Source organism: Dasypus novemcinctus, chromosome 23, assembly GCF_030445035.2.
Source record: "Dasypus novemcinctus isolate mDasNov1 chromosome 23, mDasNov1.1.hap2, whole genome shotgun sequence".
Taxonomy (NCBI): Eukaryota; Metazoa; Chordata; class Mammalia; order Cingulata; family Dasypodidae; genus Dasypus; species Dasypus novemcinctus.
In genome coordinates, this window is record NC_080695.1 from 40,387,680 (window position 1) to 40,415,535 (window position 27,856).

General features: G+C 35.6%; 1 protein-coding gene across 1 annotated transcript in view; it reads right to left on the minus strand.

Annotated features, from left to right (window-relative positions):
- LOC101435857 (phospholipid-transporting ATPase ABCA3-like) overlaps positions 1-27,856 on the minus strand; it is a 198,874-nt gene that overhangs the window by 17,747 nt on the left and 153,271 nt on the right. The window contains exon 13 of the mRNA XM_071211469.1: positions 15,608-15,802. Within this exon, the coding sequence (XP_071067570.1) occupies positions 15,608-15,802 (195 nt within the window). The remainder of the gene's footprint in view (positions 1-15,607; positions 15,803-27,856) is intronic.

Consider the following 27,856-nt stretch of genomic DNA (forward strand, 5'->3'; position numbering starts at 1 on the left):
AAATATGTTATGGCTTAAGGATAATTCACAAAGAAAATTAAATGAATTAATTTATGAAGATAGGCAAAGAACAAAGTATTTCTTTTCTGATAATTCCTATCTAGGTTCATGATGCCAACCCTTTTAACAAAAACAAAGTATTCTGCACAAAATACTTCTAAAATCCTTAAAAACACTGAAGAGCTAACAACATAGCAACTATTTAGGAAAGAATTGTGGGGAAATGGTGGAGTAGGAAGCTCCAGGATTTAGTCTTCCTACTAGAACAACTATTAAATAAGCAAGAACCATCTGAAACAACTATTTTGAAACTCCAGAAACCAAGAGGACACTGTCCAGCAAGAGCAGGAGGAAGAGGCAGATAAATTATGGTAAAGACTAGTGAAATGTTACTGGCACCCATCCCCCCACTCTCATGGGGTATGACCACTGGCTAGCTCAGTGGACACAGAAAGGGATATATAAATCCTCTTCTTCAAGATCAGGGGTGGACATGCTTATTGCTGATCATGGTTTTTGATTAGCAACTTTGGATCACTGGGGGCCCAACTATGAGGGTGGCCATTGTTCCAACCAGACCCAAACAAATGGAGCTAACAAAACTTAAGACCCTACACTTCCTCAGGGATACGTGGTTTGATGGGCAGGTCAAGAAAGTGCAGCTATGAGGAGTCATTGAAGAAGTCACTTGAATGTTGTGTATGTTTATTTCATAAGTTCACAACTATTACTATACATTTATTACTTATGCATATTTATGTGGGAGTGATGCACTTCAATAAATTAAAAAAAATAAAACAACTCTCTCTCAAAATAGAAACCCCTGATGTCCTTCCTGGTTCTTTCCCCAGGGCAGCTTGGAGTCAGTTGTGACCCCTTTGTGGATTCCTGGCCCTGTTCAAACTGGGAAAGACTGACTCTCTGTCTTGACCACCCCTCTCCAGAATTTGCCCCCCAGGTGAAAGCAGTTCACAAGAAAATGAGTGTAAAAAACTGGTGAGGCAGATAACCTGGGACAAAATTTGCCTGCTTTAAAATAAGCAGAAGAGGGGGGACAGTCTCCTGAGAAATAGAGGGATCATTCAAACTCTTGTAAATAGGGGAACTGAAAATAACAAATAAGCACAATCCCAGGACAAGACACAGACTTAGAAAAGACAGAGAAGATCTTGCTCTTTACATTTGCCTTGCACAGAACTTCCTGATAGGAGGGTTGACCCTCAAGAAAATCTCTGTTTTATCAAGAGCTCTTTACAAAATCAAGAAACAGACATTTCAGGGAATAAATCCGAGAGATAACATTTTAAAATATTAAAAATGTACAGGGTAAAACAAAGGAGTAAAAGACAAACAAAGAAGAGATGATGGCCCAGCCGAAGGAAGAGGATAAAAACTCAAAACACACCAACAAAGGTGACCAGATTTTGGGCATACCAAGGAAAGACTAAAAAAAAAGATAAAAAAAATACTCAAGAAGGAAAGGAGGTGGGTGTGGCTCTAGCTATTGGGCTTCCATCTGCCATGTGGGAGAATCTGGGTTCAATCATCAGGGCCTCCCGGTGAAGGCATGCCCACATGACAAGCAACACAGCAAGATGATGATGTAGCAAAGGGGAGGTGCAGAGGAGAATCAAAGCAAGATGCAGCAGAAACCAGGAACTAAGGTGGTGCAGGTGATGGGGAACCTCTCTTCTATGTCAGAGGTCCCTGGGATTGAATCCTGATAGAGCCTGGAGGAGAAAATGAGAAGACAAAAAGAAACAGACATGGATGATTGCACAGTGAATGGACACAGGCAGCAAAAGGGCAGGGTGGAGGGGAGAGGGAGAAAAAAATACTTAGGGAGATGAAGGAAAATATAGAGAAAGAACTACAGGATACCAGGAAAAAATGAATGAGCAATATAAAAATCCTAGTAACAGAGAAATTTTATAAAGGAACCAAACAGTATTATAGGAGTTGAAGACCACAATAATGGAAAGAAAAATTCCCAAGAGAGTTTCAAGAGTAGATTGGAACTAGCAGAAGAAAGAACCTGTGAACTTGAAGACAAGACAGTTGAAATGGTTCAGGTTGAGGAACAGAAAGATAAAAGAATTACCAAAAGCTAAAATAGCCTAAGAGACCTCTGGGGTAACATCAAGCATACCAATATACATATTATGGGAGTCCCAGAAGGAAGAGAAAGGGGCAGAAGGAATATTCAAAGAAATGACAACTTCCCAAGCTTAGTTGAAGATGTGAATATGCACATCTAAGAAGCCCAGAGAAAAACAGAGGGTAAACATGGAAAAAAAGTATATCCTGTCATGTATTGTATTGATCACACTGTGGAATGCAAAGGACAATGAGAGAGTTATGAAAGCTGTAAGAGAAAAAGAAGTTATGTACAAAGGAGTCCAAAGTAGATTGAGTGCTGATTTCTCATCAGAAATCATGGTGGCAAGAAGGCAATCTGTTGAAATACTTAAACTGCTGAAAGAATCAACTGCCAATCAAGAATTTTATACCTGGTAAGACATTCTTCCAACAATATGAGAGTGATTAAAACATTCCCTAACCAACAAAACCTGAGGGAGTTCATCACCATCAGACCTGCCCTACAAGCAATGCTAAAGGGAGTTCAGACTGAAAGGAAAGGACTCTAGACAGTGATTCAGTATGGTATAAAAAATAAAGATCAATGGTAAAGTTAATCATTTGGGAAATTATAAATGTCAGTAATATTCTTTTGTATTTTTTAGTATATAAGTCATTTTTATACAAGTGCTAAAATGCAATTGCATAAAAAGTAATGATAAATCTATGGTTTGGGATATACAATATACAAAGATATAATTGATAACAAGTACAAAAATAGTGGGATATGAAAGGATACAGGAAAATTTGAGTGTATACTACTGAAGTGAAGTTGGTACCAAATCAAATGTGTGCTATATATTCCAGTTAAATTTTAACCCCATGGTAACCACAAGGGAAATATATGAAAAATATATGCAAATACAAATAAGAAGGTACTCAATATGGTTCATTACAAAATATCAAATAAATATGAATGTAGGCATTAATGAAAGAATTAAGGGACAAAAACAATATAAAACTTACAAAGATTAAATAGCAAAATGATAGAAGAAAATCCTGCACTCTTTTAGGGGCTTTAAATATAAATGGATTAAACTCTCCAGTCAAAAGACAGAAATTAGCAGAATAGATAAAAAATTATATGTGGTCAAAAGAGATTCACCTTAAATTCAAAGACATAAGTAAATTGAAAATGAAAGGATGGAAAAATATACCATGCAAGTAGTAACCAAAAGAGAGGTGAGGTAGCTATACTAATACAAGATAAAAAAGACTTTACATGAAAAATTGTTATGAGGGCCAAAAACAGTCATTATATAGTGATAAGGGGGTCAACTGAACAAGAAGACATAAAAATTACAAATATATTTGCACCTAACAGTGAAGACCCAAAATATATCTACCAAATACTGACAGATTTGAAGGGACAAATAAATGGTTCTACATTAAGAGATATTATTACAACACTCTTAATAATGCATAGAATATCTAAAGAGGAGATCCATAAGAAAATACAAGACTTGAATGATACTGTAAGCCAATTTGACCTAATAGACATATAAAGAATTCTTCAGCCAATGACAGAATACACATTCTTCTCAAGTGAGTGCATATGGTATATCTTCCAGGATAGACTATATCTTAGGTGACAGGATAAATTTAAATAAATTTTAAAATATTGATATCATACAATATATTTTCTCAAACCACAACAGAATGAAGCTAGAAATCAATAACAGGAAGAAACAGAAAATCCATAAGCATGTGGAAATTAAACAACATAAACTTAAACAACCAATGGATTAAAGAGGAAATGACAAGGGAATTAGAAAATATATTAAGGCAATGAGAATGAAAATACAACATACTAAAACTGATGGTATGCAAGAAAGGCACTACTGAGACAGGAATTTATAGCTCTAAATGCTTGCATTAAAAAAGAAGAAGAATCTCAAATTAGAGACCTGACCTCAAAACTGGAAGAACTAGAAAAAGAAGAGCAAACTAATTTCAAAGCAAGCAAAAGGGAAGAACTAATGAAGAGTAGATAGGAGAAAATGAAATAAAGAAAAATAAACACAACAAAAAATCAACAAAACCAAAAGTTGATTATTTGAAAGACCAGTAAAATCAACAAACCTTTCACTATACTGATAGAAAGATAGAAGGCAAAAATAATGAAAATCAAAAATGAAATGGTGTGTATTACTACCTATCTGACCTAACTAAAAAGAACTATAACAGGACACTAGAAATGTGTATATGCTAATTAAGTAGATAACCTAGATGAAATGGACAAATTCTTATAAACCTACAAACAACCTACACTGACTGAAGAAGAAATAGAAGATCTCAACTAACCAATTATTAGTATAGAGATTAAAGCAGTCATTAAAAAACTCCCAACAAATAAAAGCTCAGGACCAGACGGCTTTACAGGGGAATTTTACCAAAGGTTCCAAGAACCTAACACCAATTCTACCCAAACTCTTCTAAAAAAATTGAAGAGGAGAGAACACTCTCTAATCTATTCTATGAGACCAATATCATCATCATACCAAAACCAGATAAAGATACAACAAGAAAGGAAAATTACAGACCAATATCTCTTGAGAATGGAAATGCAAAAATCTTCAACTAAATACCAGAAAACCAAATCCAATAACACATTAAGATAATTATACTTCTATAGCTATCTGATGTTGCCTGAAATTTTGTGGGATATTCTAAGCAGGAAGACTCTATAAGACTAAAAATATGCTGTCAGGGCTACATTTAAAACAATTAGATGTGTAAGAATTTGAGTTTGGAATGGTGGGCTTGTGGATAATGGTCATAGCCTGCCATGAGAAAGTAAACAATGCTGAGAACAACACACAGGGGTCATCTTTGATTCATTTAGGTAATGTTTTATAAGACTAAACCAGAAAGAAACTCACCCATCCCATCACTCAGGAGACTGCAATGTACTAAGCAAATCTCATATACATTTTGCAGCATATTTTCACATTGACTAATGGGGACAAGAAAATCCAAAGTGATAAATTTAGTTTAAATGTTCTCAAATTAACCATTTCCCTAGATACCTGGCAGATGCTGGTGTGCCAAGACCATTCAATAATTGGTGTTTGGACAACTGTATATGCTTATACAATAGAATGAAGCCAGAGAGGAGGGGCAAGATTACAGCAGAATAAGGTGATCAAAGAGTCAGCTTGTCCTACAGTGCAGTTAATAATCACCTAGAGATATTTAAAGCACCTACTTGGGGGGCTTGGGAGACCAGAAGAGCATCCAGCAACATCTTCGAAAGAATGGAAGGGCACTGCCCATTGGCAGTAAAGATTCATGAGTAGAGCAGTCCATGCCATGGAGGCTGATACCCATCTCCCACTGGTGGTAGAGGACACCTTGGGAACTATTCCTGGCTGGATTTGGAAGCTCCAATTCCCAAAATTGGGAGAGGAAGAGACAGTTGGATACAGACTTCAGCTAATGATTAGCAAATGCAGCTGGCTAAAGTATAGTCTTAAGAACAGCTAAAGTTTGAACCAGTTCAGGTTGGAAAGAGACCAGAAGCCTCCATTTTAACTCTGTCTCCAGCATGAAAGGAAGTGGGACTGACTGAAAACAGTGATAGGACCAGTTTCTTTCCACCTGGGCTATATTATAGCCCTAGCCTAGGCTCCAGCCCTGTCTCCAGTAGGGAGGAAGTTGAGGGGACCTGGACCAGCCTCTCTGGGCAATTACAGTTGCTTTAAGGATGCATGGACTAGGTTGTTGCATGCCTGGGGTGCCATCCCTGCCCCTGGCAGGGCAGGGAGGGGCCAGATCTTTGTCAGTCTACCTGGGAAACTGCAGTCAGTTTTGACCTGCATGGCTTAGGTTGTTTCTTTCACCTGTGTCTCCATTCCCGATAGGAAGATGCAGGAGAGTAAGGGGCATGGACCTTCATCAATCTATCCAAGCAATAGAGATGGACTGGAACTACATAGCTTGAATTACTACACATGGCTGTGGCTCTGTCCCTACCATTAGCATGGGAGAATCTTCATAGGTTCCTGGGGCAACGTGGCCAAGTTCAGCCTCCATGGCTTACAATACCAACTGCATCCTCAGCTCCTACTCTGCAACCAGAAAGGAAGAAAGAGCAATAAAAGGATGAAAAAGAGCTGGAAATTTTAGATTGACTAAAGATGAGTCACTATAATATTTCAAATTAATCTGAACCAAGTATCAAAGAAGGAATGTAGCACAAAGCCAATCAAATAGAAAGTCCTAGACTGAAGACAGCAATTGCACCCAGAATAAATATATCTAGTAAATCAAATGCCAAGACACCAAAAAAAAATTACAATCCATACCAAGAAATAGTCAAAGGAATATGCTAGGCTCCAGATGACATAAAGGAGTGGAGACAACTAATAATAGATGTCCAAACAATACTCCTTAATAAATTCAATGAGATGGCTAAAGAGATTAAGGATATTAAGAAGACACTGGATGAGCATAAAGAAGAATTTGAAAGCATTCATTGAAAAACAGCAGCTTTTATAGGAATGAAGAGCATAATAAGTGAAATTAAAAATACACTGGAGGCATATAACAGCAGATTTGAAGAGGCAGAAGAAAAGATCCATGAGCTTGAAGAAATGCCCTCCAAAAGCAAACATACAAAAGAACAGATAAAGAAAGAATGGAAAAAGTTGAACAGCATCTCAGGGAACTAAATGACAACAAGAGACATGCAAACATGAAAGTCATGGGTGTCCAAGAAAGAGAAGAGAAGGAAAAAGGAGTTGAAGGAATATTTGAAGAAATAATAGTACAAAATTTCCCAACCCAATTGAAGGACATAGATATCTGTTTCCAAGAAGCACAATGTACTCCCATCAGAATAAACCTGTGGCCTACACTGAAACACATACTACCAGAATGCCAAATGCAAAAGATAAAGAGAGAATTCTGAGAGCAGCAAGAGAAAAGAAATGCATCACATACAAGGGATACTCAATAAGACGAAGTGCTGATTTCTCATCAGAAACCATGGAGGTAAGAAGACAGTGGTATCCAGCAAGACTGTCTTTCAAAAATGAGAGTGAAATTAAAATATTCAGAGACAAACAGAAACTGAGAGAGTTTATAACCAAAAGACCATCTTTGTAGGAAATACTAAAGGCAGTGCTACAGCCTGAAAAGAAAAGAAAGGAGAGTAAGGCTTGGAAGACTCTGAAATGAAAATTATATCAGTAAAAGTAATAAAACATAAAAAGAGTGGTGAAAATGAAATATGACAGATAAAATCCAAAGGTCAAAATTGGTGAAATAAGAACTGCCTTTATGGTAATAACATTGAAGGTTATTGGATTAAAGTCCCCAATCAAAAGACACAGACTAGCTGAATGGATAAGAAAATATGAACCATCTATATGCTGTCTACAAGAGAGTCATCTTAGACACAAAGATACCAATAGATAGAAAGTGAAAGGCTAAAAAAAGATGTTCCAAGCATGCAATAACCAAAAATAAATAAATAAAAAGCTGGAATAGCTATTCTTATATAGAAAGAAATAGATTTTAAAATCAAACCTGTTATTAGAGACAGGAAAGACATTATATATTCACAAAAGGGGCAATTTACCAGGAAGAAATAACAGTCATAAATGTAAATGCCCCTAATCATGATGCCCCAAATTACATGGGGCAAACACTGCCAAAACTGAAGGGAGAAAAAGATGTCTCTACAATAATACTTGGACACTTCAATATACCACTCTCAGCATTGGAGTGACTATCTGGGAAGGGGATCAATAAATAAACAGTGAGCTTGAATAATATGATAAATGGAGTAAACCTAATAGAAATATACATAACATTGCATCCCAGAATAGCAGAATACACATTCTTCTCAAATGCTTATGGAACTTTAGCCAGGATAGACTACAAGTTGGGTCATAAAGCAGACCTCAATAAATTCAACAAGATCAAATTACACAAAGCACTTTCTCTGACCATAATGAGTTAAAACTGGAAATTTTTAAAATAAAAAGGAAAAGGGTGGAATTCAAAAATATATGGAAATTAAACAACACACTCTTAAATAATTGAGTCAAAGAAGAAATTGTGAGAGAAATAAAAAATGTCTTGAGATGAATGAAAACAAAAACACAACAAATCAGATCCTATTATATGCAGTAAAGACTGAGAAGGAAATTCATAACCCTCAGCATATATTAAAAAAGAAGAAAAAGCTAAAATCAGTGGCCTACCTACACAGCTGTAGGAACTACAAAAAGGACAGCAAACTATTACCAAAGCAACCAGAAGGAATGAAATAACAAAGATCAGAGCAGAAATAAATGAAATTGAGAAAAAATATAGACTTACTGAAACCAAAATTTCGTTCTTTGAGAAGATTAACAAAATCAATAAACCCTTAGCTAGACTGAAATAAAAAGAGAAGATGCAAATAAATAAAATTAGAAATGAAAATGGAGCCATCACTACTGACCCATAGAAAGAAAAGAGATCATAAGAGAATACTATGAAGAACTGTATACCAAGAAACTACACAAGGTAGGGGAAATGCAAAAATTGCTAGGAATATACGAACAACCTACACTGTCCCCAGAAGAAATAGAAGACCTCAACAAACCATTCACAAGTAAAGAGATTGAAACAGTCATCAAACAACTCCCCAAAATGAAAAGTCCAGGACCAGATGGTTTTGAAGGTGAGTTTTACCAAGCATTCAAAGAAGATATAACACCAATCTTACTCAAACTCCCAAAAATTTGAAGAAGAAGAAATGCTACCAAACTCATTCTGTAAAACCCATATCACCCTAATACTAAAGCCAGATAAAGATGTTACAAAAAAAGAAAATTACAGACCCACTTCCCTAATGAATATGGATGCAAAAATTCTCAACGAAATACTTGCTAATTGAATCCAACACATTACAAGAATTATTCATCATGATCAAGTGGGTTTTATTCCAGGCATGCAAGAGTGGTTCAACAGAAGAAAATCAATCAGTGTAATACATCATATCAATAAACCAAAGAAGAAAAATCACATGAACCTTTTGATTGACATAGAAAAGGCATTTGATTAAAAAATAGCATCCTTTCTTGATTTAAAAAAACTACAAAAGATTGAAATTGAAAGAAACCTTCACAACATGATAAAGTTCATATATGAAAAATGCATGAAAGTTTCCTGATGAGGTCAGGAACAAGACAAGGATGCTCACTATCACCACTGTTGTTCGATAGAGTGCTAGAAGTTCTAGCTAGAGGGATCAGGAAGAAAAAGAAATAAAACTCATGCAAATTGGAAAGAAAGAAGTAAAAACTTTCACTATTTGTAGATGACATGATCTTCTACCTAGAAAGTCCCAAAAAATCTACAGCAAAGCTACTAGAGCTAATAAACAATTTCAGCAAAGTGGCAGGATACAAGATTAATACACAAAAATCACTAATGTTTCTTTACACTAATCTGAGGAGTATGCTAAAGTGTAATTTGAAGGGGAAGTCAGGAAAAATTTCCATTCACAATAGTGACTAAAAGAATCAAATATTTAGGAACAAACTTAACTGAGATGTAAAGCACTTGTATTCAGAAAACTACAATACATTGCTAAAGGAAATTTAAAAGATCTAAATAAATGGAAGAACATTCCATGTTCATGGATTGGAAGACTAAATATTGTTAAAAGATGTCAATTCTATTCAAATTGACAGACATAATAAACGCATTCCCAATAAAAATTCTAACAGCAATTTTTAAACAAATGGAAAACACAATTATCAAAGTTATTTGGAATGGTAAGGGATCCTGAATAACTAGAAACATCTTAAAAGGAAGAGCAAAGTTGGAAGACTCCCACTTCTGGACTTAAAATCCTATTATCTAGGTACAGTGGTAAAAACAGCATGGTACTGGCATAAAGATAGACACATAGACCAATGGAACCAAACTGATGGTCCAGAAACAGACCCTCACATCTTTGTCCAATTGATTTTTTTCTCTTTATTTATTTTTTTAATGTTACATTAAAAAATATGAGGTCCTCATATACCCCCCACCCCCCTCACCCCACTCCTCTGCCCATAACAACAACCTCCTCCATCATCACGAGACATTCATTGCATTTAGTGAATACATCTCTGAGCAGTGCTGCACCTCATGGTCAGTGGTCCACACGATAGCCCACACTCTCCCACAGTCCACCCAGTGGGCCATGGGAGGACATACAATATCTGGTAACTGTCCCTACAGCACCACCCAGGACAACTCTAACCCCGGAAAATGCCCTCACATCACATCTCTTCCTCCCACTCCCTACCCCAACAGCCACCATAGCCACTTTCTCCACACCAATGCCACATTTTCTTGATTTTTGACAAGGCTGTCAAACCCACCCATCTGGGAAAGAACTGTCTATTCAAAAAATGTTGATGGAAGAACTGGATATCCATAGGCAAAAAAAGAAAAAGAAAGAAAAGAAAGAGGACAACTATCTCATACCTTATACAAAAAATGAATCAAAAACTTAACTATAAAATGTATAACCATAAAGCTACTAGAAGAAACTGTAGGAAAACATCTTCAAGACCTGGTAATAGGTGATGGATTCTAAATCCTTACACTAAAAGTATGAGCAATGAAAGAACACATGTATAAATGGGACCTCCTCAAACTTAAACACTTTTGTAATTCAAAAAACTTCATCAAGAAAGTGAAAAGGCAACCCACCCAATGGAAGAAAATATTTGGAAACCACATATCTGGTAAGGGTTTGATTTCCATTCTACATAAAGAGGTCATACAACTCAAAAGTAAGGTGTATATACGTTTATGATTATTTCTTCCCAATGAGTTGTCCGTTTTGTTAATATATAATTTCTTACTTTTTCTCATAACAAGTCTATTTCATTCAATATAAATATAGCTACTCCAGCTTTTTTTTTTTGGTTGCTGCATGTGTGGAATACTTTTTCCAGACTCCCACTTTCAATCTATCTGTATCCTTGGGTCTAAGGTGAGTCTCTTGTAGAGAGCATATAGATGGCTCATATTTTCCTTTCCATTCTGCCAGTGTGGATCTTTTGATTGGGGAATTTAATCCATTCACATTCAATGCTATTTCTCTAAAGGCAGTTCTTACTTCACCCATTTGTCCTTTGGGTTTTATATGTCATATCTTATTTTAACCACTTTATTTTACATTTTTAGTTACTTTTACTGATACAATCTTCATTTCTAGACTTTTTTCCAAACCTCTGTCTCCTGTTTTCTTCTTTTTTGACTGTAGCACTCCCTTTAGTATTTCCTACAAAGCTGGTCTCTTGAATATTTAAGATAATAAAAGAGCTCTAGCTAATAGATCTAGCTAATATAATCAAGCCAATAGTGGAGATAAAATGAATTTTTGAAATGCTAAATCCAAAAACAGACTGAAAAAGAGGAACAAAAGGAACAGAAAAGACATGGGGAAATAGCCAAATGGTAGGTATAAATCCAACTATTTCATTAATTGCAATAGATATAAATGCTCTAAAATTCCAATTAAAAACAGAGTCTGTCAGCCTGGATGAAAAAGTAACACCCAGCTCAATGCTCTCTAGAAGAAATATATTTGAAATATAAAAAAATAAATGGATTAAGAGTAAAAGATGCATAAATTAAATATTTATAACTCATATAAAATACAAACAATTTCTCTAATTAATTTTATATATTGCCTAACAAGAAAAATAGAAAAATTGGTAAAGGATAAGAAGAAACATCTTTTACTAAGTCTTTTCTAAGAGTAATGAAATATTTTTCAGAATCTTTCAGCAGACTCTCCTTTATATTAGCCAGAATTGGATAATTTGCTTTTCATATACTTAACAATAGAAAAGGAAAGGGATTTATTATTATGGGTTTTGTCACCCATCCAATGTATGTTGGAGAGAAAATTTTGTTCTTAGCTAACATGCTTTGAGTTTGCTCTGTGTTTGCCTGGGTCTGGAACCAGCCAGAGATTTCAGCAATACCATATTGACTCTAACCTACCTCTAACAAACAAACAAAAACAGACTTAAAAAAAAAATCAGAAATCCATGTAATTTCCTCCTCCAAGATCCGGCTTCTCTCCAGAATCTGTTCTTTCTCTTCAGGAACAATTTTTTTTTTTTTTAATTTTGTCTGGATTTACAGTTTTTACCTGCAGGAGGGTCAGTCTAGTGAGAACTCATGCAGCCATTATGTGGCCAGTTCCTCTTTGTATGCCTTTTACTCTCAATCCATTTATTTCTTTACATTTCTTCTAGAGAACATTGAGTTGGGCGTTGCCTTTTTTTTAGGAAAGTAGAAACATATTTTAGACAATTACTTTGGGATGCTGTGGTATAAAATTCTTATTGGATTCTTCATGAATTAAATTCTGTCTCCTTCTGGCTTGATACATTCCTCAAAGTTTCTGGTCTGCTGAGGATACCAGCCCTATTTTATACCTTTGCTCTAACTTTCCTCATTTTTATTTTGCTTTGGTCATTTCAAATGTTATATGGGAAGGAAAAGAGGTAAACAGTTTTATGGTGTCATTGCATATGGTTGAACAGGCTGTGAACTACACTACTCCAGGGAATAAACTTATGCAAACTACAATATGAAATTCCTCATTCCCCACCAAATTTCTGCAATGCATAATCTCCATGTTTGTATAGATACTTGTTGGCCCATGTTAAAAATGAGCAAAGGCATTCAGGCAACTGAAGAGAACCCAAAGTTTTCAGTTCAATAAATTACCCTAAGACTCAAGGTATAGGCAGTGCTATAATGCAGAGCTATAATGCAGTGCTATAATGCAGGGCTCCCAGGAGACATCTAGAATCTCATCCAAATCTCACCAGGTAGCATTGAGAGCATCAGAAGCTTTTAACTGCCATAAATCCTAAAGTGCTATAATCATTGGCATGGCTTTCTCCTGTCAATTTTACGAAGCTGTTACCTTTATCAACTTTTTCCTCACTAAAGTTTCCATTTCAGACCTTATGAAAAGGACCTTATATCCCCTTTTGTCAGGGCCTCAGAGAATCTCTCCAAGCTACACCTTGTAATAGCTTACTCAGACTTGTTGACCTCCATTTCAGTATCTTTGCAATAGGCTGTCTCACTTAGCTTCTCTGATACCATTCTATCAAAGTTTTCCTCCTAACAATGTCACTCCTTTTTCAATTTTCTTTTCCAATTCCTTTTCCTATGCCTATAATATCTGAACTCTTGGAATCCCCTAGGATGAAATCCATCTATGTCCTCTCTTTTGATTCTAGATACTCCCTTAGTTACCCAATATACTTCCATGGTTTAAATTTCACCTACTTTGATGAATCCATCTGAGTTCATGACATAACTTTATTATTATTTTTTTAAAGCCATTTGCTTTTTTTTTTTTAAAGATTTATTTATTTATTTAATTTCCCCCCCCTCCCCTGGTTGTCTGTTCTTGGTGTCTATTTGCTGCGTCTTGTTTCTTTGTCTGCTTCTGTTGTCGTCAGCTGTACGGGAAGTGTGGGCGGCGCCATTCCTGGGCAGGCTGCACTTTCTTTTCACGCTGGGCGGCTTTCCTCACGGGCGCACTCCTTGCGCGTGGGGCTCCCCCACGCGGGGACACCCTTGCGTGGCACGGCACTCCTTGCGCGCATCAGCACTGCGCATGGCCAGCTCCACACGGGTCAAGGAGGCCCAGGGGTTTGAACCGCGGACCTCCCATATCGTAGATGGACGCCCTAACCACTGGGCCAAAGTCCATTTCCCGACATAACTTTAATGTATGCCATTTTGGATGCTTCACAGACAACACCAATTTGGCATATCCACACTTTCTCTGAAAACATACTTATCTTCCTCTATTTGCTTTCTTGGTGACTGAAATTGCCACCATTCATTAGCTTATGCTAAACACCACTTTCTCCCTTCTACCTCACACCCAAGCCAAATATTTATTCCAGTCAACTTCCTTTTAATTGTTTCAAAACTCTCTCCTTATCCCCACAATCATTGCCCTTAGCTTAGGCTCTAATTGTGATTCATTGAAAGGACCTCCTAATCAGTCTTTCTGCTGCAAAGCTCATCCTGTTGCAGACCTTTGACACTTCTACTGAAGAAATCTTTCTAAAATGCCAATGTGACCTTTTCACTTTCCTGTTTAATACCCTTTAAAATTTTCCAATAAATTTGAAGTCAATACTGCATTAATTAGCATGTAATATATATCCATAAAGATCAGTTCCCTACTCATCACTCCAGCCTCATCTCTGAATATTGTCTTCCCTTAAACGTGTGCTTTATAATCGAGTCATATGGGATAGTTTCCATTCTTCAGGCTCATTGTGTTGTCCTTTTTATTCCTGCAGTCCCTTCTTCATCTGGTTAACCTCATTCCACAGTTTTCAAAAGCACTCACTCCTTAGTGAACTTGCTGTTTGCAGTTTTCCATTTCAGAATCTGTGTTTTAGGAAACCCAATCCAAGACACCTGACTAACTCTATCTTGAAATATTTGTTCAAGTGTCACCTCTTCTAAGACATTTTCTCTGTCTATGTTCCAATCCCAGACAAGGTTAGGTCCCCTCATTTATGCTCCCATTACTACACTGTGAGCTCTTTATCATAAGAATCATCATACAATATTGTAATGATCAGTTCATTTGTGTGATTTCCCAACAAGTATGTGAACTCCTATGGACAGAGATCATATTTTATTCTTATAGCCCCAGCACCTTCTTTGGAGTATGTTAGATGAACTTTTTAGAGATCTTGCCTTTTACTCCAGTAGTTGCAAAGGACATAAAAGACACTTTCATCTTAGATTCTCAAGGTAATGCTGCTCTTTTTGCCTCACCATCTCTCAAAAATTTATTTCTCCCTCAGATTCCACTGACTGAGTCAACAGTATTCAACACATTGGGGCGGCCGTCTTGGCCCAGTGGTTAGGGCATCCTTCTACCACATGGGAGGTCCACGGTTCAAACCCCGGACCTCCTTGACCCGTGTGGAGCTGGCCCATGCGCAATGCTGATGAGCACAAGGAGTGCCCTGCACGCAGCAGTGTCCCCGCAGGGGAGCCCCATGCACAAGGAGTGTGCCCCGTAAGGAGAGCTGCCCAGTGTGAAAGAAAGTGCACAGGTGTGTCCCCCGCATAGGGGAGCCCCAAGCGCAAGGAGCGCGCCCCGTAAGAAGAGCTGCCCAGCGTGAAAGAAAGTGCAGCCTGCCCAGGAATGGTACCACACACACGGAGAGCTGACACAACAAGATGACACAACAGAAAGAAACACAGATTCCGGTGCCGCTGACACCAACAGAGAACAGACAACGGGGGTGGAGGGGAGGGGAGAGAAATAAATAAATAAATCTTTTAAAAAACCACACACACATTGATAATTCCCCTCTATGATCTCCTGTCACCTGTCTCTTAACCATAGTTCCAAGTCATCATGCTTCTCACATCTTTGACAAAAATGGTGTCTTACCTTTCGGATATGTTTGGTGGAGCTATAGCCATCAATGAACACATCCCCAGAGGTAGCAGTCTCGTCTCCAGTCAAAATTTCAAAGGTGGTGGTTTTTCCAGCTCCATTTAGTCCAAGCAATCCAAAACACTCCCCCTTTTTGATTGCAAGAGTAATATTTCTCACAGCCAAAACAAGTGGAAACGTAAAATATATCTAAAAAGATCCAGGAAAACATAGTATAGTAAAGACTACTTATAGGTCAAATGCAACACTACCTTATGGATCACTACTTGGGACAGTTTTGTAAGAACTTTTCTATCCTTTGGGAGAATACATATAGATTGCAAGAACCGTAGAGAGCCCTTGACAGCAATGACATAAGTGGTGATGAAGTCAGCATAATGTTGGTCATTGAATGACATTACCTTTATGAGTTCTTGAAGAATCACTATAACATTCAGCAACTCATGATGCCGCTCCAGGACTCTCTTCCTTTCCCTTTCTACATCTTCATCTTCAGATTTCCCAGATAAACTCGTGGACACTATCTCCTATATTTTCAAGATGAGAATCATAGAGGTGGATGCTCTATAGGCAACTGATCCATAGTTCAGAAACTAGCCTTCTAGTCATTAGCAAAAAGCATATTCTTATCAAAAGAGACACTTCATGAAAAACTTTAACCACAACAGACTATTAATTATAATCAAATGTGACTTATTAATAATAAAGTGTGTTCTAGAAGATACTAATAAATCTACGAGTAGGGAAAGATTAATTCTATCTTTTCTGAGAGAAAGAGGAGAATCCAGGGACAGCTTCATATAGGAACTGTCTGAACTGAATTTTTAAAAATAAATAGGAGTTCATCAGGAGGCAGGATGGGAATGAAAAAGGAGGGGTGGACATTTGATATAGTGGAAGAGTGTGAAAGAACACTCCACGATTTGTACCATCATTCATTTTTATATTAAACTTCTTTTATTAAAATAATTTTTGATTTATAGAACAGCTGAAAAGATCAGACAGTTCCTAGGTAACTTTTACCTTTCTCCTAATATTATCATCTTATGTAATCATTGTGCATTGATGAAAACTAAGAAATTAACATTGATTTAATTCTATTAACTGCACTACAGGACTTACTCAAATTTTGTGCAAATATGTTGAATACTCCTAATGCCCTTTTTCTGTAAACTGTTTATTGAAGCATAACATATGCCCAGACAATTCCATGAATCAAAAATCTACATCTTAATGAATCTTCACAGGGTGAACATATCTGTGTAAATGGCCTTGATAAAGAAAACAGAACATTACCTCAATAGTAACTATTGTTCTTACTTGTAACACCATATATATATTTTGCCTGTTTTTGAACTTTATGTGAATATAATCCTACTTATATTATCTTTTTAGTCTGACTTCTTTTGTTCAATATTATGTTTTAAAAATTATCCCATGCCATTTTTCATAGTTGTAGGTTGTTCCTTCTCATTTCTGTAGAGTAGACTATTTTGAGAAGACGCTAATCCTTTTTACTATAGATAGACATATGGTTTGCTTCCATTTTTGTCCATTATGAATAATTCTGTGATAAACATTCTTATAAATGTCTTTTGGTGAACATGAGCATGCATTTTTGGGGGTATGTATCTGGAAGGGGAACTGCTAGGTAATAGGATATGCAAAATTTTATATGCATATGAAGATACTTTAGAAGATACTGCCAATTTTCCAAAGGGTTATCAGTTTACATTACTAACAGTGTTTGAGAGTTCCAGTTGTTCTGCATCTTTAACATTTACTATTTTGATGTGTATCTTGTGATGTCTCAGTATTGTTTTAATTTGCATTTACTCATGACTAATAACAGTGTGCACCTTTACAATGTGTATTAGATATTTGGATATCTTTTTTTTGCATGAAGCCACTGCCAAAATCTTTTGTCCTTTTAAAATTGGGTTGCCTGTCATTTTCTTACTGTAACATTTCTATATATATTCTGGCAAAGAATGTATATAGACTCAATTATCTTCTGATAAACCTAAGTCTTGCCTCACTATCCTGAAGGTATTTGATGATTTGATATGTTTTCCTCTAAAAGCTTTATTGTTTTACCATTCACATTTAGATTTACCTACAGAGTACTTGTAAATCTACAATCCATTTGTTTAGAGTGAGGGAGGAGTCAACGTTCTTTAGTTTACATATTGATATCCAACTGAATCAGTACCATTTAGTGAGAACTCAGGTTACTGCATATTTATGTGACCATTTCTGGACATTCTATTCTAGTGATTCTCAAACGTTAGTGTGCACCACAATCATTTGGATGGCTTATTAAAATACTAATTCTGTATCCCACTCCCAAAACTTCTAATTCAGTAGGTGTGAGGTAGGACCAAGAGTTTGCATTTCTAATGAATTCCTAGCTGATGCTGATGCATTTCTAATGAATTCCTAGCTGATGCAAACTTTGAGAACAACTATTCTTTTCTGATACATCATTCTATTTGTCTAGTAACTGTTTTAGGTTGCCAAAGGGCTGCTGATATAAAGTTCCAAAACGTGGGTTGGCTTTTATACTGGGAGATTTATTAGGGGTAAAAGCTTGCAGTTCTGAGGCTCTGAAATGTCCAAATCAAGGCACAATCAGAAGTGCTTACTTACCAAAGTCAGCTACTGATGACCCTGTTGTCCGGCCACATGGTGAAGCAAGAAGGGTATCCATCTCTGTCAAGGTCTCTGCCCTCCCCTGCAGAATCTACTGTTTCCCAGCCTTAGCTGCGGGCAACCAGGCATAGGGCTTGCTTCCTTCTGGGCCCCATCTCTCAGTCTTTTGGGGCTTCTCTCCTTTCTGCAGCTGGAGGCAAACCTGGATTCCTCTCTCTCACATGGTCAGGTCAAAATGGCTGAGCTCCCTTTTCCTGTGCGTGTTTCCATTTTTATCAGACCCAGCAAGAGGGTAGAGACTCAACCCAAGTCATACCTTACTGAGATAGTCCAATTGAAAGAGTTTCATACCCACAGGAATGGATTAGTGTACAAACATAACCTTCCTCTTTTTGGGATTCATAAAAGAATTTCAAATTCCCACAATAACTAAAGTTTATAAACAATATTGACAGTTGTTTATAAGTTGTTGATAAGTCCACCAATTATGTCCTTTCTCAGGATTTCCTTATCTATTCTTGGCTCTTCACATCCACATATAAATTTTAGAATCAGCTTTTCAGTTTATACACAGACACACACATATGTGCAAAACTGCTAGGATTTATACTGGTACTGCACAGAATTTTTAGATCGATTTGGGGAGGAATTGTCAACTTCCCATTATTGAGTTTTCCAATGGATGAATATAGTATATTCCTTCCTTTATTTACATCTTTTTAATCTCTCAATAACATCTTATAATTTTCAGTGTAGAGGTCTTGCATAACTTTTTTAGATTTATTCCTAGTATTTGAGGTTTTTATGCTATTTAAATGGGATCATTTTACATTTCATTTTTTGTTTGTGGCTAGTAAATAGATATATAATTGCTTTTTTTGTATTGACCTTTTATTTAGTAATATTAATTCTAATATTTTATCTGTAGAGTCCTGTAAATGATCTATATAGAAAATTATGTCATTGGTAAATAATGACATTTTATTTCTCTTTTTCTAATCCTTATGTTTTTCATTTCTTTTTCTTCCCTTATTGCACCAAACAACATCTGCAGTAAACTATCGTGTAGAATGGTGATAGACATTTTTCTTATTCTGATGTAAGAAGAGAAACTTTCAATAATTTAGCATTAATTGTAATGTTTGCTGTAGATTTTTTTGTTGTTACTTTTATCAGATTAAGGAAGTGACTTTCTATTTCAAGTTTGCTAAGAAATTTTATAATTAACGTGGTGAATTACAGTGTTTGATTTAAGAATGTTTCACTATCCTTGCATTCCTGGAATAAACTTAACTAAGTCACGAACTCAAATTGCTAACAATTTTGTTAACGATTTTGCCTCTATGATTCATCTGTAATTTTTTGTTTTCTAATATTATTTTCAGGTTTTAGCCTCAATGTTACTATGACCTCATAAATTTCTTTAAGAAGAATTACTTTTTATTATCTGGAATTCCTCCCTTCTGAATGTCAGGAAGAATCTAATGGTGAAATAATCTGAACTCAGAATTTTGTTTGGGGGAAGTTTATAACAACAGTTTTAATTTATATAATCTGGAATATACAGATTTTTCCCTTCTTTCATCAATTTGGGGTAACTTTGTTCTTTTGAAGGAATGTGCCATTTCATCCTAAGTCATACTGACATAAATTTTTACATACTATATTTTTATTTTTTATTTAATGTCTGTGGAGGTTATAGTGATTTCTCTTTCCCCATTTTAATTTCCTGTTATTGGTATTTTATTATTTTTCTTCCTTTTCTATATATTGATTAATCTTTCTAGATTACCAGTCTTATTAATGTCTTCAGAGAACAAACTTTAAAATTTTTTACTTCTCTGCTGCATGTTTTGTTTACAATTTAATGCCTGAGTCAAGAAAAAGTCAACTTTTCTGTCCTAGAAGGTAGGAAAAAAGTCATTTCCACCTCTATCATGCATCAATTCTTAAATTTCTTGCAGGTAGGCAAGCCCTGGTCACAGAAATACAAAATCTGTGTGTGCTTTTGAAAAGGAAGTAAGGAGAAGAGATCGTTTGTCTTGTTAAAGTTCTAGACATTCATTACCAATATATACCGTGTATTAGCCAAAGAGGTGCTCAGGCAAAATACCAGAAATCTGTCGGCTTTTATAAAGGTATTTATTTGGGGAAGGAGCTTTCAGATACCAGGCCATAAAGCCTAAGTTACTTTCCTCACCAAAGTCTGTTGGCATGTTTTGGAGCAAGATGGCTTTCGAGGTCTGCAAGGGTTCAGGCTTCCTGGGTTCCTCTCTTCCTGGGGCTTGCCTCTTTCTGGGCTCAGCTGCTCTGCTAGCTCCACAAGGAGCTATCAGGCAATCAGCTCATCTCTCTCCTGGGGCCTCTGCTGTGCTGAGCTTTCTCTATTCCTCTGTGTGCTTACTTGCCAGGCTCCAGCATTAAAACTCTAAACTCCCTTCTCCGTGGTGTGGTTTCTCTGTGAGGCCCCGCCCACTCAACATTCTACAAATGTGGCCCAATCAAAGCCTCAATCATTATTTAATCAAGTAAGAGTGAAACCTCCAGATCCAAAACAATCTAATGTGCAAACAGGCCAGTTTACAAACATAATCCTATATCTAGTTTTGGAATTCATAAGTAATATCAAACTACTACATACTGGATAGCCAGAACCATTGGGCGAATGCCTACTCACATTGTCAGAAAACCGGGAACTAACAGAGGGCCCTTTTCCCCAAAAATATTCTTTCCACTTAAAATACTGCAGAGAATGGTTGTCAAAGTGGGGAACAGTAGCAAAAGAATCATCTGGGAATTTGTTACATATGCAAATTTTCAGGGTCCACTCTAGATCTATAAATAAGAAACTCTGGAGTTGGGGGCCAGCAATTTATATTATAATTTGTATTTATCAGGCTATTCTGATAAGCGTTAATGTTTGAGAACACTGCTGTAGAGCCTTGCTATTAAATGTATGTTCTTCGTGTCTATTGAATTGGTAGTTTGTTAGAAATATCTAGGAGCCAAATTAGGATGAATGAGCAATTTTGGGGGGAAATGTCTCTCTGACACAGATGTTCAAGGGAATGCTTTATATTATCCATAAAAATATTATGTTCTGACTGCTTAGAGGCCACAATGTTTATAAACCCCAGGTTCAACCCATGATGAAAAACCTCTGATTCACATGGATCCCAGTCAATGTGCATGTGATATATTTTCCCTTATCCAGTAATGGAGTTAGGCATGTGTAGAGTCATGTTTTTCATCTTGGAGTTTTACTGAAGATCCATGCATAGTTACTCACCTGATTAAATTTCTTGTAGATTGGAAAGAAAATATTGCGATGTACAAAAGTTTTTAGTCTCCATGAAACGGTCTCCAGAAAGAAAATAAAGAGGAAGTAAACAAATCCTGTAACAGCCATTGCAATTAAAAACTTTCCAATTGCATCTTTATCAAAACCAAATATATTAAGTTCATCTGTTGATGACAACAACAATAGGTATAGGCTTACTTCAAAACAATCAACCCAATGAACAAAATCTAAGACATCAACAAACCAGAAGTACTAAAGAATCAAGTTGAATGGTTATCAAATAAGCAAAAATATATATATTTAATGCTTTGTTTAATAAGTTTATATGCCTTGCAAATATTCTCAAAATTCTTTGCCAGGCAAAACCTTTAATTTCATGATTTTTGTCGAGCTATAGTTCTAGGCATCCATTACTAACATACATTAGATAGACAAAACATTCACAGTAATCAGCATAGCAGTATACCCTTCTCTTGCCCCAAAATATTCTTTCCTCTGAAAACACTTGCAGATGGTGATTCATAAAGTATGGAGCAGCAAAAGAATCACCTGAGAATGTGTTATGGATGCAAACACTCTTGGAAAGAGAACACATTAACCTTTAAACTAAGTTGTAAATGTCCAAGAGCTGACACCTTTCAAATCACTTATGAGAAAAAGTTAATAATTATAGGGTAATAAATTCCTGACAGCTAAAACAGGCTCATCAGAGATGTGAAAATGATACTCTGTTTTTTCCTTTAAAAAGTTTTATTGAAATATCACATGTGAAGAGAGAAATTCACATATAAAAAGTATAGGACTAAACGAATTTTTACGTATTTAAATACTCATGTAACCAATAATATTTTTTGTTTATATTTAAAATTCAAATACATTATTTTTACCTATAGTGTTTTGAGTGTAGCACGTTGTACAGTTTTTGTAGCAGTTATTCTACATATTACTTTTTATTTATTTATTTTATTTTATTTTTTTGCATGACGAAAAGGTGGTTTATTAAGAGTCTCAGGGAGACAGGAGTGCCATAAGGAATGGACAGGAATAGTGATCAACTCAGGTGGTTCACTATTGTGGAAAGCACAAAGGCAGAACAAAAGGAGCCCATGGGCTTATGACTTTATTGTGGTACAGGGATGGAGGTTAGTAGATTTCCCCAAAGAGTCAAATACTAGTTAGTTTAAAGCAAAAACACATTAAAAAAGAGAGAAAGGAACTAGGGGTCTGGGGCATGCATATTACTTTTAATATACATAACTTATCACAATCTATTGGGGTTGTGATTTTACCAGTTTAAGTGAAGTGTAGAAACCTTTCCACTCCACATGTTCCTTAACCTTCACTGTTTATAACTCTTAAATATTTCCTCTACATACATTGATAAAAACATGAGGCAATGTTATAATTTTTGCTTAAACTATCAAACTTAGATAACTCAAGTGAAGTAGGTTATGTTGTACCCATCTTTTTACTCCTTTGGTTTTCTTTTTTCCTTCCTAATCTTCCTAGATTCCTTCTTTTTATCATTTACTTTTTCTTTCAGTTTGAAGAATTTCTTTTAGCCATTCTTTTAGTGTTCTGCTGGTGACAAATTCTTAAAGATTTTCTTCATTCACGTCTGAGACTGTCTTGATTTTCGCTTCATTCCTGAATATCTTGTTTGTATACAAAATTTTGAGGTGACAGTTCTTTTCTTTCAGCACTTGAAAAATGTTCTCACTTCTTTCTGGCTTCCATGGTTTCTGATGAGAAATTTGCTGTATATAAGGGGAATTCCGTCCGCCCCCCCTCTTCCCCCATAGGTAAGACATCATTTGTCTGTATCTGCTTTTAAGATATTTTGTCTTTAGTTTTCAGAAAATTGATTATGATGTGTCTTAGCATGGATTTCTTTAGTTTTAATCTCCTTGGAGTTCACAGAGTTTTTTTAATTTGGGAAGGTTTATATCTTTTGCCAAATTTAAGAAATTTGTATCTTTGAATACTTTTCAGTCCCATTCTCTATCTCTTCTTCTCTTTCCTTCAGTGACACAAATGTCATATCTGTTCTTATTGCCACAGGCCCTTGAAACTGTTCGTTTTTAGCCCAGTCTATGTTCTCTGTTGTAAATGTTGGGTAATGATTATTGCTCTATATTTCAATTCACTGATCCCTTGCTATCTCCTCTCTTTTGTTAAGCTCATCTATTGAGTTTTTAAATTTCCATTGGATTCTTCTTTAATCTTCTATTTCTTTGATGAAACTGCCTATTTTTTGCATTTCTTCCAAGCATGCTCATAACTGCTCAATAAGCGTTTTTATGATGGCTGCTTTAAAATCCTTTTCAGTTAATTTTAACATACCTGGCATCTTAGAGTTTGCATCTATTGATTGAAATTGAGATTTTCCTGGTTCTTGGTATGGTGAAGGATTTTCAATTGAATCATGGAAATTTAGAGTATTGTGTTATGAGACTCTGGATCTTATTTAAATTTTCAGTTTTAGTAGGCCTTCTCTAACAAAGGGATCAGTGGAGAAGGACAGCACTACCTTATTACTGCTAAATGGGGGTCAAGGTTTCCCACTTGGACTCTCTTGTAACCTTGAGGTGAGGAGGGCACCTTGTTACTGCTGCGTGGGTGTGTGAGTTCTGGCTTCTCACTAGACTTTGCCTGGGAAAGACAAGAGGGCCTTGTTGCTCTTCACCATAGTCTCCACCGACACAGCAGGGTGTGGCCTTATTAAAACTGGGCACTCTGGAGCAAGTGCCGATGTGCTATTGCAAATGGTATTCAGCACTTCATCACTGAGTATGATATTAGCAACAGGTCTTTCTAGATCGTCTTTAACAGATTGGAGATGTTTCATCCTAAACCTCATTTACTGAGAATAATTAACATAAATGGGGGTTAAATTTTTTCAAAAACTTTTTGAGGTCATATAAATTTTCTTTTGCCAGTTAATATGTTGAACACACTGATTAATTTTTTTTCCTTTTCATCTTTATTTTTTCTTTATTTTTTTCCTTTGTTTTTAATTTTCAAATGATAAAATTTAATTTTGGGGATATACCTTAGTCGATGATGCTACATTATTTAAATACATTGTTAAATTCAATTTGGTAAAATTTTGTTAAGGAATTTTGCATCTGTTTTCATTAGGGTTATTAGTCTATAGATTTCCTTCTTTTCATGTCTTCTATATTTTTCCGTATTTTCGATATTTGGTATCAGGGTAATGTTATGCTCAGATTGAGGAGGGAAGTGGTATATTTTCATTCTTGAATGTTTGGAAGACTTTACCAGTGAACTTATCTTTGCCTGGATTTTTTCATTGTATGTGTGGGGAGGAAGATTTTTTTAAATTGATTTTGTTGATATGTATTCATAGAACATACATTCCATCTAATGAGTTTAATCAGTGGCTTTTGGTATAATCACAGAGTTGTGCATTTATCACTGAAATCAATATTAGAGCATTTTTTTTATTCTAAAAAGAAAAGCCCCCTACAATACCTCTTTCATTCCCCTGCCATACTTAACTGCTCATCTAGTTCCATCTTTATAGATTATTATTTACATTTTATAAGTCTTTGTGTTTTATTCTTTAACTTAACCTCCCCCTCCTTTTTACCCTTGTTGGAAGAATGTTAAGATATAACTATTATTCCCTACAGTCCATAGTTTGCTTTGGTTGTATTTTTGTCCAAATATCAATTATTAACATATCATAATATTAATGTACATTTGTTTGTTTCAAAGAAAAACATTCTCATCTATTCACTCTGAACCATACCCATTGTCCATAAGAGTGTTTGCTGTGCTGTACATTCCCATGTTTTATCTTTTATCTTTCCTTCTGGCAATATACAAGATCTTAACTTTTCCCTTTCAACCACTATCATATCCATATATTAGTGTTGCTAATTACAAACACTATAATGTGCTTTCATCACCTCAATCCATTTCCAAATGTTTATGAACAATCTTTTTACAAATTTTTCACAACTTAGGCTGTAGCTTTCCATTCTCTATTCTCATTCAATCTTGAGGTAACATATATTTTAGGTATTAACTCCATGAGCTTGCTCATTATATTTAGTTTATAGTGAAATCATACAATATTTTTGTTGGGCTTGCTTCACTCAACATAATGTCCTCAAGGTTCATCCATGTTGTCATAGTCCTCATGACTTCATTTCCCCCTACAGCAGAACATTATTGTATTGTATGTAGAGACAATAATATTTCATCCATTCATTGGTTGATGGATATTTGGGTTGTTTCCATGTCTTGGCAATTGTGAGTAATGTAATGCCACTATGAATGTTTGTATGAAGGTATCTGTTTGTGTCCCTGCTCTCAGATCTTCTGGGTATATACTTAGTAGTGATATTGCCAAATCTATATTTAACTTCCTTAGAAACAGCCAAACAGTCTTCCAGTGGCTATACCATTCTACATTCCCACTAACAGTGAATATATGTTCCTATTTCTCCTCATCCTCTCCAATACTTGTAGTTTTCTGTTGTTTTTTTAATAGTGGCCATTTTAATAGGTGTGAAATGGTATCTCATTGTACTCTTGATTTGCACTTACCTAATAGCTAGGGATATGGAACAGCTTTTCACCATTTGTATTTCCCTTTTGGAAAAATGTCTGTTCAAGTCTTTCACTCGTTTTTAAATTAGATCATTTGTCTTTTTATCATTGAGTTGTAGGATCTCTTTATAAATCATGGATATTAAACATATCAGGTACACGATATCCAAATATTTTCTCCTATTGAATAGACTGCCTTTTTACCTTCTTGACAATGTCCTTCAAAGTGCAAAAGTGTTTAATTTTAAGGTCACATTTATCCATCTTTTTCTTTCATTTTTGTGCTTTGCATGTGCAGTCTAAGAACCCACCTCCTACCACCAAATCTTGAAGATGATTTCCTACATTATATTCTAGGAGTTTTATGGTCCTGGCTTTAATGTTTAGGTCTTTGATCCATTTTGAACTGATTTTTGTATAGGGAGTGAGGTGGGGGTCCTCTTTCATTCTTTTGGTTATAGATATCCAGTTCTCCCAGAACCATTTGTTGAAGAGACTGTTCTGTCCCAATAAAGTGGGCCTTGATACATTTGTAAAAAAAAAAAAAAAAAATCAGTTAACTATAGATGTACATATCTATTTCTGAACTCTCAATTCAATTCCATTGGTCAGTGTATCTGTCTTCATGACAACACCATGATATTTTGATCATTTTAGCTTTGTATTATGCTTTAAGGTCAGGAAGCATGAGCTCTCTGACTTAACTCTTCTGTAAGGATGCTTTTGGCTATTCAGGGTCCCTTTCCCTTCCAAATAAATTTGGTAATTGACTTTTCTGTTTCTGTAAAATAGGCTGTTGGAATTTTATTCGGATCATGTTGAATCTGTAAATCAATCTGGGTAAAATTCACTTCTTAACAATATTTACCCTCCAATCCATGAACACAGAATTTGCTTCCATTTGTTTAGGTCTACTTTGATTTCTTTTAGCACTGTTTTGTAGTTTTCTGAATACAGATATTTAACATCCCTGGTTAAAGTAATTCCTAGACATATGACTTTTAATTGTTATGGTAAATGGAAATTTTTTCTTGATTTCCTCCTCAGATTGTTCATAACTAGTGTACAGAAATACTACTAATTTTTGCATGTTGATCTTGTATCCTGCCACTTCTTCTTTTCCAGTTTGGATGCCTTTTATTTCTTTTTCTTGCCTAATTGCTTTACTTAGAACTTCTAACACAATGTTGAGTAATGGTAGTGACATTGGCATCTTTTTCTTGTTCCCAAACTTAGAGGTATAATTCTTTTAATATGCTCTTGGTTTCTGTTTGCACATATTTTGTTGAGAATTTTTGCATCTATATTCATTAGAGAGTTTGACCTGTAATTTTCTTTTCTTGTAATATCTTTATCTGGCTTTGGACTTATTTGATGCTGACTTCATTAAGTGAGTTAGGTAATTTTCCCTCCTGTTCATTTTCTTTGGAAGAATTTGAGCAGGATTGGTATTAATTTTTCTCAAAATGATTGATAAAATACACCTGTGAAACAATCTGTTCCTGGGTTTTCCTATGTTGGGAGACTTTTGATGACTCAGTCAATCTTTTTACTTGTGATTTATTTGTTGGAGTTCTTGCATTTCTTCTAGCATCAGTGTAGGTGGTTTGTATGTTTTGAGGAATTTGTTCACCTAGATTGTCTAATTTGTTGTCACACTGTTTTTTCATAATATCCTCTTATGATCCCTTGTATTTCTGTCAGGTTAG